Source organism: Pundamilia nyererei, unplaced genomic scaffold, assembly GCF_000239375.1.
Source record: "Pundamilia nyererei isolate P.nyererei 1_Seehausen unplaced genomic scaffold, PunNye1.0 scaffold00068, whole genome shotgun sequence".
Classification (NCBI taxonomy): domain Eukaryota; kingdom Metazoa; phylum Chordata; class Actinopteri; order Cichliformes; family Cichlidae; genus Pundamilia; species Pundamilia nyererei.
Genome location: NW_005187469.1, coordinates 2,952,180 through 2,964,558, shown reverse-complemented (window position 1 = coordinate 2,964,558; position 12,379 = coordinate 2,952,180). Strand labels below are relative to the sequence as shown.

Below are 12,379 nucleotides of genomic sequence, written 5' to 3'. Positions count from 1 at the left end.
GGAAGAAACCTCCGGCAGAACCTGGCTCAGGGAGGGGCGGGGCCATCTGCTGCGACCGGTTGGGGTGAGAGAAGGAAGACAGGATGTTCAAAAGGCTGTTGAAGAACATCATCTCCTCCTCCATCCCAATCACCACAGGTCCGCTCCAGTTCGCCTACCGACCCAGCAGATCCACAGAGGACACCATCGCCTATGGCCTGCACACCACTCTCAGCCACGTGGACAAGAAACAGGGTAACTATGTGAGATTGCTGTTTGTTGATTACAGCTCAGCGTTTAACACAATAGTGTCCATCCAGGACTCAACGGCCGTCTATGTGCATGGGTGTTTGACTTCCTCACTGACGGAACTCAGGTGGTGAGGGTTGGTAGGTGTGTCTCCGACAGCATCACCATCAACATGGGAGCGCCACAGGGGTGTGTACTCTCACCACTGCTCTACTCCCTCTATACTTCTGACTGTGTGGCCACCCATGGCTCCAATACCATTGTGAATTGTGACGACACAGTGGTGTTGGGCACCATCTCCAACAATGATGAGGCAGCCTACATGGATGAGGTGAAGAACCTGGTATTGTGGTGCCAGGACAACGACCTCCAGCTGAACGTCTGCAAGACACGTAACCATTTGTGTTTTGCAGTGTACGTGACAGTAAACTTCTTGAATCTTGAACATTCCACTCACACAATGTACATTTTCAGAATCCCATTTTAAAATTTCCAGATTATTTAATTTAATTTACTTAATGTATATAATTCACTTACCTAATACACATAATGTCCTCTTTTGTATATAATTCACTTACTGTATACAGTTTTCTCTTTTTGCACAGTCGATGAGCGTTTCAGGACAACATTTCACTGCGTGTTAACTATACATGTGGCAAATAAAGAATCTTGAATCTTGAATCATCTACATCATAATTCTTTGCAAAGATGAATTCTGCATTTTCTTATCTTTTAGATGACTATCACCTCCAATCTACTGAACATGGACAAATATTTATTCTCATAAACTAAACATCTTTAAAAAATCTTGGTGGACTCATTTGAACATGATACAAACACATCCTCTGGATACCATGCATTGTCAGAATCAGAATCAGAATCAGAAAGGGGTTTATTGCCAAATGTTGAGCAGGTTTACAACATTAGGAAATTGCTGCGGTGCTTCAGTGCAAACATGGTGTCATAAATAACACTTAAATAAACATCTCACAACATAAGTCGCCTTGAGGCGACTTATGTTGTGATTTGGCGCTATATAAATAAAATTGAATTGAATTAAATAGACATGGAAAAAATAAAAGTAGGGATAAGAATTAAAAGTGCTACGTGGAAAGATATGTGCATGAGATATACATGAGATATATACATGAGAGTAAGAATTAAGAGTGCTACGTAGAAAGATATATACATGAGTGCAGGTGGTGATCAGTGCCAAGCATGGAATGATGCAGTGATACAGCGTAGGGTCATGTGTTAGTGGTGGGGACAGTCATATGGTTATTGTTCATGTGTCCAACAGCAGAGGGGAAGAAACTGTTCTTATGGCGAGAGGTTCTGGTGCGGATGGACCGGAGCCTACTGCCTGAGGGGAGCAGGTCAAACAGACTGTGTCCAGGGTGAGAAGGGTCAGCTGAGATCCGAGCTGCACGCCGCAATGTCCTGGAGGTGTACAGGTCCTGCAAAGATGGGAGTCTGCAGCCAATCACCTTCTCAGCAGAGCGCACAACACGCTGCAGTCTCTGTTTGTCCCTGATAGTGGCTCCAGCGTACCACACGGTGATGGAGGAGGTGAGGATGGACTCAATGATTGCGGTGTAGAATTGCATCATCGTCCGTGTTGGCAGGTTGAATTTCTTCAGCTGCCTCAGGAAGTACATCCTCTGCTGGGCTTTCTTGATGACGGAGGTGATGGTGGGCTCCCACTTCAGGTCCTGGGTGATGGTGGTACCCAGGAAGCGGAATGAGTCCACAGAGGTGATGGGGGTGTCAGTCAGGATGATGGGGGGGAGTGGGGCTGTGTGCTTCCTGAAGTCCACAATAATCTCCACTGTCTTCTGGGCATTCAGCACCAGGTTGTTGTGGCTGCACCAGGACACCAGACGTTCAACCTCCCTCCTGTAGGCAGACTCGTCCCCGTCCGAGATGAGATTGTATAGGTCATCAGGAAATTTCAACATTGTAATATATGTGTATCATCATTCCTAATCAAGAGTGCACAGTTATTTCCCTTTCTCATTGAAAGGAGGCAGGTTTCTGAAAACATGTCATTTTGTTTTTTATAACAACAAAAAATTTCCATAAGTCTCACTGAATAGTCAAACTAAGTACAAAATCACTGTGCCAGTCATGTAAATCGAATTGTTTTGAAACGTCATCAGCTCCTGCATTCATGAGCAGATCATTTCTTTTTTCCTATTAGTCACATAATTGTAGTATTTTTGCATGCTCTCTAACATCAAAAAACAAGCTTAATCACACATGAAAATAGGCAGAATTGTAACAGAGTTGTTGATGCCTGTCATTACAAAGAACACTGTGTATTGGTGTTTTGGAAGCGCAATTTGTGTTTTTAGACTACAAAGAAACATAAATAGCTCTTTGTGGTGTGTCCTGGGAGCCATAAAATCTTTTTTTTCTTTAAGTTTATCTTTTACAGCTGGGACTGGGATTTAAGCACGTCAGAATGCTATGGTGATTTGCTATATTTGGAAAGGATAACAAAAGCTGATTAATGCCGCCATGATTGAAGGTAACCTTCACTTCACTGATAATACCTGTGGTTTAAAGAATGACCAAAAACATGTTCTATATTCATGGAAACATAGGACCTTTATCTAACCAGTGTCATTCTTCTTCTTCCCATTTCATGTCCACTGTACTCTTTTCTTTTCTCATATGTAGTGACCATAGTGGCTAACCATTCTCCTATTATAAGTAATGTGTCTTAATGTACAAGGAGGAAATGAGAGTATTATCTTGCACCTCTGTTGGCAGTGCTTGTCATTCAAGCACACACATTTATCACACACCGGCAGTACTAGACCTCTTCTTTGTGCATATGTACAACTTGGGTCATCAATAAGTAGAGATTTGTTGGAGCACCTCAGTAAATGCTGTCACTTGAGTACATGGCGAGTCATCTACTGTCTGTTTTGTAATGCAGCGTTCAGTTCAAATTTAGACAAAGAAGTGGGCAGGCAAATGAATAAAACTTTTTTAAATAAAACTTACACTGTGGTGAAAATAAAGGTAGCCAAAACAAAGATTAGCTGGAGATCCAGAAAAAGTAGGTAAGTCCAAGTATAAATCAAGCAAAAAGGGGAACAAAAACAGGGTAGAGAAAACACAGAAGTTAGGCGATACAGCTAGGGAACATAGGCAGGTAAACACAAGCTGACAAAGAAGGGAAAAAAACAAAAGGCTAAAAAGTAATGAGTGTTGGGAAAAAGAATAATGAGCCTGTTATGTCTCAAACTCTAACACAGAGCGCAGAGGACAGAAGGAGTGCAAAAAAAATGTGACATCAAGACACAGTAGAGACTCTCTGCATTGTTTTTTATTACATGCATATTTTGATGGATGCACCTTCCAGTGTGGCCTTCCAAGATTTACTTGCCAAATGGAAAATCTGCCTGGATTTTGCAGTTTGTGGACCCCACATAAACACCACATTTGGCCCATTCTCCTTTTTTTTGTTGAGAATCTGAATTTTCTGCCACCACTTTAGGGAATTAGGAATAGGTGGCATAAACAACTTCGAAACCACATTAACAAATAATAAAAATTACTATATTGTGCAAATCTTGACAGAATTATACAAGACATTCCACTGAACACGGTCCTGGAAAGAGGTGACATCCAAATAACAAAAAATGATTAACAAAAAACAAAATATAGAAGGAGAGCACTTTTAATAAGAAAAATGATTCTTTAATTGTTAATTTAACTTTTTATGTTTTGTTGTTTAGGCAACAAAAATGTTTCATATTGTTATAATATGAGAATGTCATCTTTAATAAAAACCTACAGCTTCAAACAGAAATCAAAACCAGTAATGAAATTTAAGCTTCACTAGCCTAGCATTAGCTCACTGACTGCATTATTAATTATAAGAAAACAAACAAAGTAACTTGACTCACCGTCGAGTGGATTGAATGAGGGCACAATGCTGAATCAGTTGGCCGTGTTATTTTATACTGTCAAGCGGTATTGTGTCAGTAATTAGTCAACTTCTGACAGAGCACACCAACTACAGGGAGTAGCGATGAAGCAGGGGAGATGCAGCAGATCGCCCCAGAACTTATGAAAAGTTCACTCCCACCACAATAACCAGATTGCTGGAAATGGGGTCTGATTTCAGCTTGTTTACATGATTCTCCTTCAGCTGCCTGCTATTGATCTGAATTGTCACATTGTTTCACTATATTACATTATATTCTAAACATTTGCAAAACTGAAAACCCTGGCTCACCAGGCACCATGACAAATAAATTACACTCAAAACATTGTCATTTTTAAGATTGTAACCTCACACTAATTAGAGCCAATTTGAGTAAATTTGGCCTCTTTCATAAGTGCCCTTCAAAACAAACTATAATGCAAGATAATAGACTTCACTCCCACAAGTTGTCATTGTATCTTGCATCACTATAAGGTTCTATACAAATAAGGTTTAGGTATAATAAGGTTCTGAATCACTTGTCTTTATAGGACCACAACACAATTTTAAATGGTTCTACCTGTACATTTTTAAAATAGGCTAGAGCATATAACATCCTTCCATTACTGTCAGGAAGCCTAAGGGTCATGTGACCCACCGGCCTCACTGATAAATGACAATTGAATGTGCTGGTCAGGGTTGCTCTGCCCCAAAGCATCTATGTGGTTACATGTGTCTGTAAACAATTTTTTTCATGATTTTTGAAAGACACGAAAATAAATGTTTAGAGGGTGAGTTTACCTCTATAGAAAAATGTGTATACTCAGGGGTTAAAGTGACATTTGGCAGGTGGCAGAATCCTAAGATCTGTTTTAGTAGCTGAGCAAGGTGAAAACGATCACAACTCACATTCATTTCTATTGTAAGCTCTAGTATGTTTTCTTGGTGTACAGGGTGTGATGAGCTGACCTGCTTCTGCTCTGAGGTTTACTGCTCTTTGTGGAGTCACACAGCTGAATTCAACAAGATGTAAGCAGAAGTTTCAGGAGCAATCTTGGCTGATTTCCATCCCCTGCTCTAACAGTATACCATTTATACCATGGATGTGAAATGCATTTTGAAGCCAACGTACATGCCACTTTGATCTTAGGTGGGCCGGACCAGTCTAAAGTTTTTTCCCCATTTCTGTCAGTGTACAGTAGTTTAGCTGCACAATTAATCTCTGAGATACCTCAGTACAAGCTGATCGAAACATTGCATTTAAAATGACCTGTTACTTCAAAAAAAAAAAAAATACTGCCTTAATTGTTGCCCTTCTTAGTGCCTTTACGTGGTGAAAAGACTCTGAAACAAACCGTGCAAGTTTCTCCTCGTATTTGCTAAAAATAGTTCTTTAACTTTACTTAAAGAAATCCTGATCAACATGCCTTTGCCTCAAGTTTGATAACTCAAGTATCCACCCTGTATTATAGTAAAAACTGTGATGATTCATTCAGAATCTTTTTTTTTTATTTTTTTACACAATACAAACTGAGATGTGAAAATGATTGAATATGTTTTGCCAGCATCATAGTCCATTGCAAGGGGAATATGTGTGATATTATAATTGGGGGCTTGGCTTCCATAAATGTTCGATTCTAAAATCACCCCTGCTTGAGCATTTAGTTGAGTTGACACAATACCCAATGGGAAAAGACATCAGCAGTGATCTTAAAGAAGTAATTGTTCCTTCCCATTGATCTGGAAAAGGTTATAAGGCCATTTTCAAACAACTGTACATTCTACAATGAAAAAGATTATTCACAAATGGAAAACTTTCATGTGAGTTGCCAATCTTCCCATTAGTAGACATCCGAGCAAATACAAACATTGGATACAAGCACAAACACCTCATACCACCTGTCAAGCACAGTGGAGGAGGGGGTGATGATTTGGGTATTTTAGAGCCAGGATCTGGATACCTTGCAGTCACCGAGTCAACCATGAACTCTGGAGTAAAATCTGACACAATTTGATTGAAAGTATGCCCTTTATCCTTTGAAAGCCTACTAGGAGTAACCCTCAAAGCTCTTTTCTGAACCAAGCAGTTTCATCCACATTTCAGGCATGCTTACATAACAAAATAACTAGGTGTGCATCAAAAGTTAGTGTGGGTGGTCATTGCCTGTGTAGTTACCCCTAGAAAATCCTGGAAAGTATGCTAATGGTCGTCAAACCACATCTTTATTGATAAACACTGAGAGGTCAAAATGTGAAATCAAGGGTACAAGGGGACGATGTCAGTTGTGATCTTTATGGGAGAAAAAGGTTAACCTTGGCTGAAACTGGGCCATGCAACAGGACAAGAATCCCAAGCACAACAGCAAATTTACAGCAGAAGAGCTGACAACGAAAAGCATCAAGGTGTCACAACTGCCCAGTCAAAGTCCATCTGAAATGATGCAATGATAGTCATTTAGTTTTATTCATGTTCAATTAATAATATAGCAAAAAAAACAACCCATAAAACTATTTTCTTTGGAATGACGTGGCAAAGTGATGGTGTCCTTAACAGACAGTTATATTCTCAGCTTATCTTTGGTAGCAGTTCTGGCCATGTTTGCATTCTAGTGCAAGACCAACCTTTCTGCTTTATGTATTGTTAAAGTGAGTTGTCAGACTGTAATTGAGCGGTACAGCTGGCAGCGGTCTTTCAAATTCTTCTCCTGTTGAAACCAAGTTCTTCAGGTAAAAGGTAGCAGACAAAGAAAAGGATAAGAGCAGGGTTAAATATGGTATAGCTTTCCCAAGATAAAAAGTCCCAGAAAATAGTTGTGTTCTTGTCTGACCAAGTGCTTCTCGATGTTCTATATACCTTAAAAAACATTGTTAGGAACATAAAAAAGTGATGGTTACATACTAATTACAACACCAGTTCAAGAGATTCTTTTTAAAAACAATACTATTTTATTTTGTATTTTATTGGTATTGTTATATACATGGCATAATTTGTGCTTTTTTATTATCAAGAATAAACCATAGGGGAACACATCAGAAAATTAAACTTTAAATGATTGAATTATTCATTGTTCAGCTGGATATACTGAGAGTTCTACAAAACCAGGAGGGAAGGGGCAGAAAGGGAAAACAAACTAGATAGGTAGATTGATAAAATAGATAGTTCAGAGACACTTGCAGATGGTCCACTGAGGGTAGTGTGAATGTTCAGACTGTGATGTGCTTTTACCAACAGTAGCAAAGGCACCTGTGTATCGCTTTGTTTAAAAAAGAAAGTAAGCTGCAGGGCCTTATTCTCGTTGAGTCCATACACATATAAACCAAACCCATCCATCACTTCTTGCAGGGGGATTTCTTCCACACAAATTTTTTTTCCGCCAGCCATTACAGATTTTGGGCACCAGGTTAACCAGCTCATGGCCATTCACACTGATCCCCCTTCTGGGACTGACTGAATAATATAAAAAACAAAAATACACCCCAAAATAGTATTTCCCAAGATTTCCATATTTTCTTGCCCAGATTTAGAGATATTTTGAAAGGGAGAATACTATGACTATAGAGGGACATTTCCAACTTAGACTGGAGAAAGCATAACGGATAGGATGTGGAAACAACATTAATGTATGCTAGTTGATTGATGATTGGGATAAAAATATGAGATAAACAGGTGAGATGCTTCTTAACTGGGAAGATAAACAATGAATAGTGAGTGGCAGGCATACTGCAATAAAATACAGAAAGGACAAAATGGACTGAGCACAAAGAGTGAAAATGTCTCTTGGTGGCTGAGAAGGAAGAGCACAAACCTGGCATGAAAAGCAGAAAGGTCAAGCAAAAAAGATGTAAAGACAGTATGACCGACAAGACAGCCTGGATGAAGACGTATAATACCCCATAAGAGGACTAAAATTGGTCTGTCTTTCAGCTGACTGCTGCCTCTGCCTGGCGTTGGAAGTTTGGCCCTATACCAGAAAGTGGTCTGTCTGCTACAGCACCTACCTGAGTATGATCGAAGACTGATATCTCATTTTCTCCTCCCTTTTTATGTTCCATTTGCTGTCTGTAGCTAACCATCATATGTCCACATAGAATAACTTGTGAGAAACAAAAGACGTGGAGACAATGGTGGAGGAGGAAGTCGAAGCAGTCTGTATGTGGCGTTTTTTTCATTTTTAAACTACACTGCTGGAAGAAATAGATAGGCCTTTTCCTTACCTGAACAGTGCTAGTAGGTGCATAGACAGAACAAATAACTAGCGCATGGAGAGGGGCACATTTGCAAAATATGAAATGATAAAGGAATACAAAAACATTGATTGGGAAAAAAGAGAAGAAGTAAAAGATTTCATCAGAAAAAACTAAAAGAAAGTAAAAATAGATATGAAGAATGTAAAAAAAAAACACTAGGAAAAGAAGCTGGTGAATACAATGGTTAAATCACAATAATTTGCATTAGTTATCATATGAAAAGTGGGGATAGAGAACATTTTTACTATCAGGTGCGGATTAATGCAGAAGAGTCACATGTCAATGTTTGAGTTGAAGGGCTGGAGAGGAAATAGAGGGAGAAGGCCTTTCTGGTATAGATTGGTCCGTTAGCTAGCCTTAGCTTCCCTAGAGACAAAACTATATTTTGATTTTCTTGTTAGCTACCCACTGGGGTAAACAAATGTCATCATTGATGTCTGTTAGCCAACTGATAACCAAGTTTTCATGTCCATGTCACTGCCAAGTATGTGTTCCTTCATCATATTATAGCAACAAGTGTATGTTTTGTCAGGACATGTTGGCTATTATCTGAACACACAAAGGTTGCTGTTCATAAAAAAAAACCCCAAAGTCTTTGCGACCTTCAGCAATCATCATGGCAGCAATTAAACAATGGGAAAGACACTCAACAACAGCCCCAGAATGAGACTGCTCACATATGTCCAAGAGTGGTCTAAGCATGAAACCCATCAGCTGATCTTGTTGGCTTTTGTGTCCCACAAAGTTATCCATGCTCTGGACTGGCATTGGCTACCCACCAACACATTAATTCAACCAGTGAGCTGGTATTAGCTTTGCTCAAGCTCTAGTCTCTGTTGATTTAGTCCTTTAGTTGGCATTAGCTTAACACCGAGCTACAGTCTATGTTGATTTGGCCTGTTAGCAACCATTAGCTTCCTGCCAAGCTGTAATCCATATTATTTGATTGGTGAACAGACATGAAATTGTCGCCTTGTTACAGTTCATGCTGATTCAGTCTGTTAGCTGGCAAAAGCTTTCCATCAAGCCATAAATCCATGGTGATTCAGTCTGTTGGCTATATTAGCTTCAAACTCAATCGTCCATATGTCCCGTGTGTATTTCGACCTCCCGCTTTCAGCTCCAGAGACAAAAGTTACTGGTGGTTTGGCAAGTAGAGCCTTTCTCAGCAGGGGACAGGTAGAGCTTGCCGTTAGCACAGGCACAAAGCTCGTACACAGTCTGTTTGGTGTAGGTGGTACCTGCAGGCGCTCCCTCCAGGGGATCCACAGCACTACCAAGGGGAATGTTGCCCAGTCTGATAGTGTTGGCATCTAGAAAGATCTGTAAACATAAAAGAAAAAACATGCATAAAACATGGAAACAAAAGTTACAAAGAATCCAGCTGTAGGGGGCAAAGCTCTTAGGGATGGTCTTGGTGCTGAAAGTAATGCACAAACAAAGAGAATTTGAAAAAGGGAAAAAGAAAAAAAAGGGAACCAAGGAATGCTTGGTGCGTCGAAAGAGAGGTCACATTGCTGAAGGCAATGACTACTTCTTGCTGTTGACTACGGTTGTCATCATGAAAGATCTATGAAGACACAAAAAGGAATTTCTATGTAGAACAGGTCTCTTTTGATAAAGAGGTAGGGTGGGAGTGAATGAGGCAGAGAGCAAGATAGATTATGAGAAATGGAAGGAAATCAGTGGGAGAAAAGAGAAGTGAAGTACTAGCATGCAACAGAAAAAAAACACACTGGAAACAGCTCTTTTTTTCCAGGTGATTTGATATTGTATCACACTTCTCACAAGAATAAGACTGTCTAAGATAGATGATTTAAGCGCCACATTTAATTAAAAAAATGATCACAAACTGTTGAATCTGAATTCTATAGTTTCTTTTAAAAACATATGCTTATTTGAAATTTAACAGACTTCTTAAATGGTTGAAAGGCCAACAAAATTTACTTGCACAAGTTCATTTACTTCCAAGGTGCATGGAGAAGACAAAAATCTGATGATGTGAAGACTCCAGAGAAACTTAAAGTATTAGGGAACAACTTTATTGGGTGACCAACGCATTTCGCCTTGTGGCCTTCATCAGGTTCATTACACAATATCAAACAGTTTGTGTTTAAACACAAAAACAGGAAACAGAAGAAAGTGGACCAATCACACATTTGCAAATGCTGACCAATTAGCATTTAACAAGGTGGTACTAGCTGACTGGTTAAGCCAGTACCACCACTACTGGACTGAACCACTACAGATTGAAAGGGGGGAAAAAATCTCAATAAGTCCAAAAGTAGTTCATACTCAAAATTACACAGAAAAATGCAAACAAGTTAAAATAAAAATAAAGTAAGAACAGGGTCAAAAGGCCAGCAAAGTTCCATGTGTCTTGTTTCTAAAAGAGAATAATTTGATTATTATATTAGTTGGCAAGGTCAGTAACATTATTGAATACCAAAAAAGCATCCAACAAATATTCATATCTGAACATGAGATCACTCAAAAAAACATATTTTCAAATCTGTGTTCAGTGATTTTTTTTGTTGTCGTTTATTTTGGATTCTCTAAAATCGAGTAAATATTTATTGATATTAACACAAAAATAAATATAAGGATAATAATATTTGATACTTAAACACTTCTTTGCTATATCTGGATGTCAAGTTAGCTAAACAAATAATTTCCAGTGTTTGAACCTTTGTACAGTTTTCAGCAAGCTGATACAAAAAATGCACCCCCCCCCCAAAAAAAACCAAACAAACAAACATACAGGCAAGCAAGCAAACACCGCCCCCCCCTCCCAAAAAACCCCCCAAACAAAACAAAAAGAAAAACAAAAAACCCAAACAAAACCAAACAAAACCAAACAAAACAACAAAACAATAAAGGCCACTTTTAATTTATTTTAATGCATCCTTTGATGGACTTAATCACTGTTTTTTTAGCAGCTTCTTGTTGGTGTCACTGGATCTGGGTTATGTGTCCAGACAAGCTTAGTGAAATACCCAGTCAAAAAATCAAAAATGCATTGCACTCTAATGTTGGAACATTATAAGATCAGAAGTAGTTCAGTAGATTAACATGATAACCTTGGTTTGATTTTTTGAAAATACATTTTGAACCATAATCAAGCACAGTTACTGAAAACATACTGTATAATCCACTATCAGGCTGCACAGAGTGATGTGGCTTCCCAGTCACAAAAATCATGTTCTAAAGAATCACAAGAGATTACAGTAATCAAAAAAGAACACAATTTCATTTTCAGCTATTGATGTATTAGCCTTAATTACAACTTTGTGGACAGCTAAAAAAAACACAATTGTTTCTAAAAACTATCTGTTTTTTCCTTTGCTCTGTCTGCCTTATTTTCTCCTGTCTTCATAAGATACAAGGTGAGTTTTAAGCAATAATCATTAGACAATCTTCGCTTCTATTGACAGCTTCACTTGCCTATTTATTTACTCTGTAATGTTCAAGGAAGCTCTGCTTGTTATTTCTCGCTCTCTCACACATACCCACAGGCTGGACGGTAATCTCAGCAGACATCTGCATCCCTGTTATTTGTCTACTTCATTTTAGAAATGAGGACAGGGGAAGTGAAAAAGTGTGAATATAATTGCCATGAGTGCAAGAGTAAGGTAGAAGAGATGGAAAGGAGGGTCAGATAAAAGAGTGAGAGACAAAATGTCATATCAGAAGTGGTTTGAAGAAGATAGGCGACACAGAAGGAGGGAAATAGATGAATGTAGGAAAAAGAGGAAGAGAGGAATGAGGGATTAAGATACGCCGGTAGTGAGGAACCAATTAGTATAACTAATGATTTCACGTTAGCTGACGGGGCACATCTTGAGCTGTATAAACAACATCCGTACATATAGTGTACACACACACACACACACACACACACACACACACACACACACACACACACACACACACACACACACACACACACACACACACACACAC

The 12,379-nt window shown here is 39.0% G+C and overlaps 1 protein-coding gene across 1 annotated transcript in view; it reads right to left on the bottom strand.

Moving 5' to 3' along the window:
- Positions 1-8,529: 8,529 nt before the first annotated feature.
- The window catches only part of LOC102210925 (zeta-sarcoglycan), a 360,423-nt gene continuing 356,573 nt past the window's right edge, over positions 8,530-12,379 (bottom strand). The window contains exon 8 of the mRNA XM_005736302.2: positions 8,530-9,739. Within this exon, the coding sequence (XP_005736359.1) occupies positions 9,533-9,739 (207 nt within the window). The 3' untranslated portion in view covers positions 8,530-9,532. The remainder of the gene's footprint in view (positions 9,740-12,379) is intronic.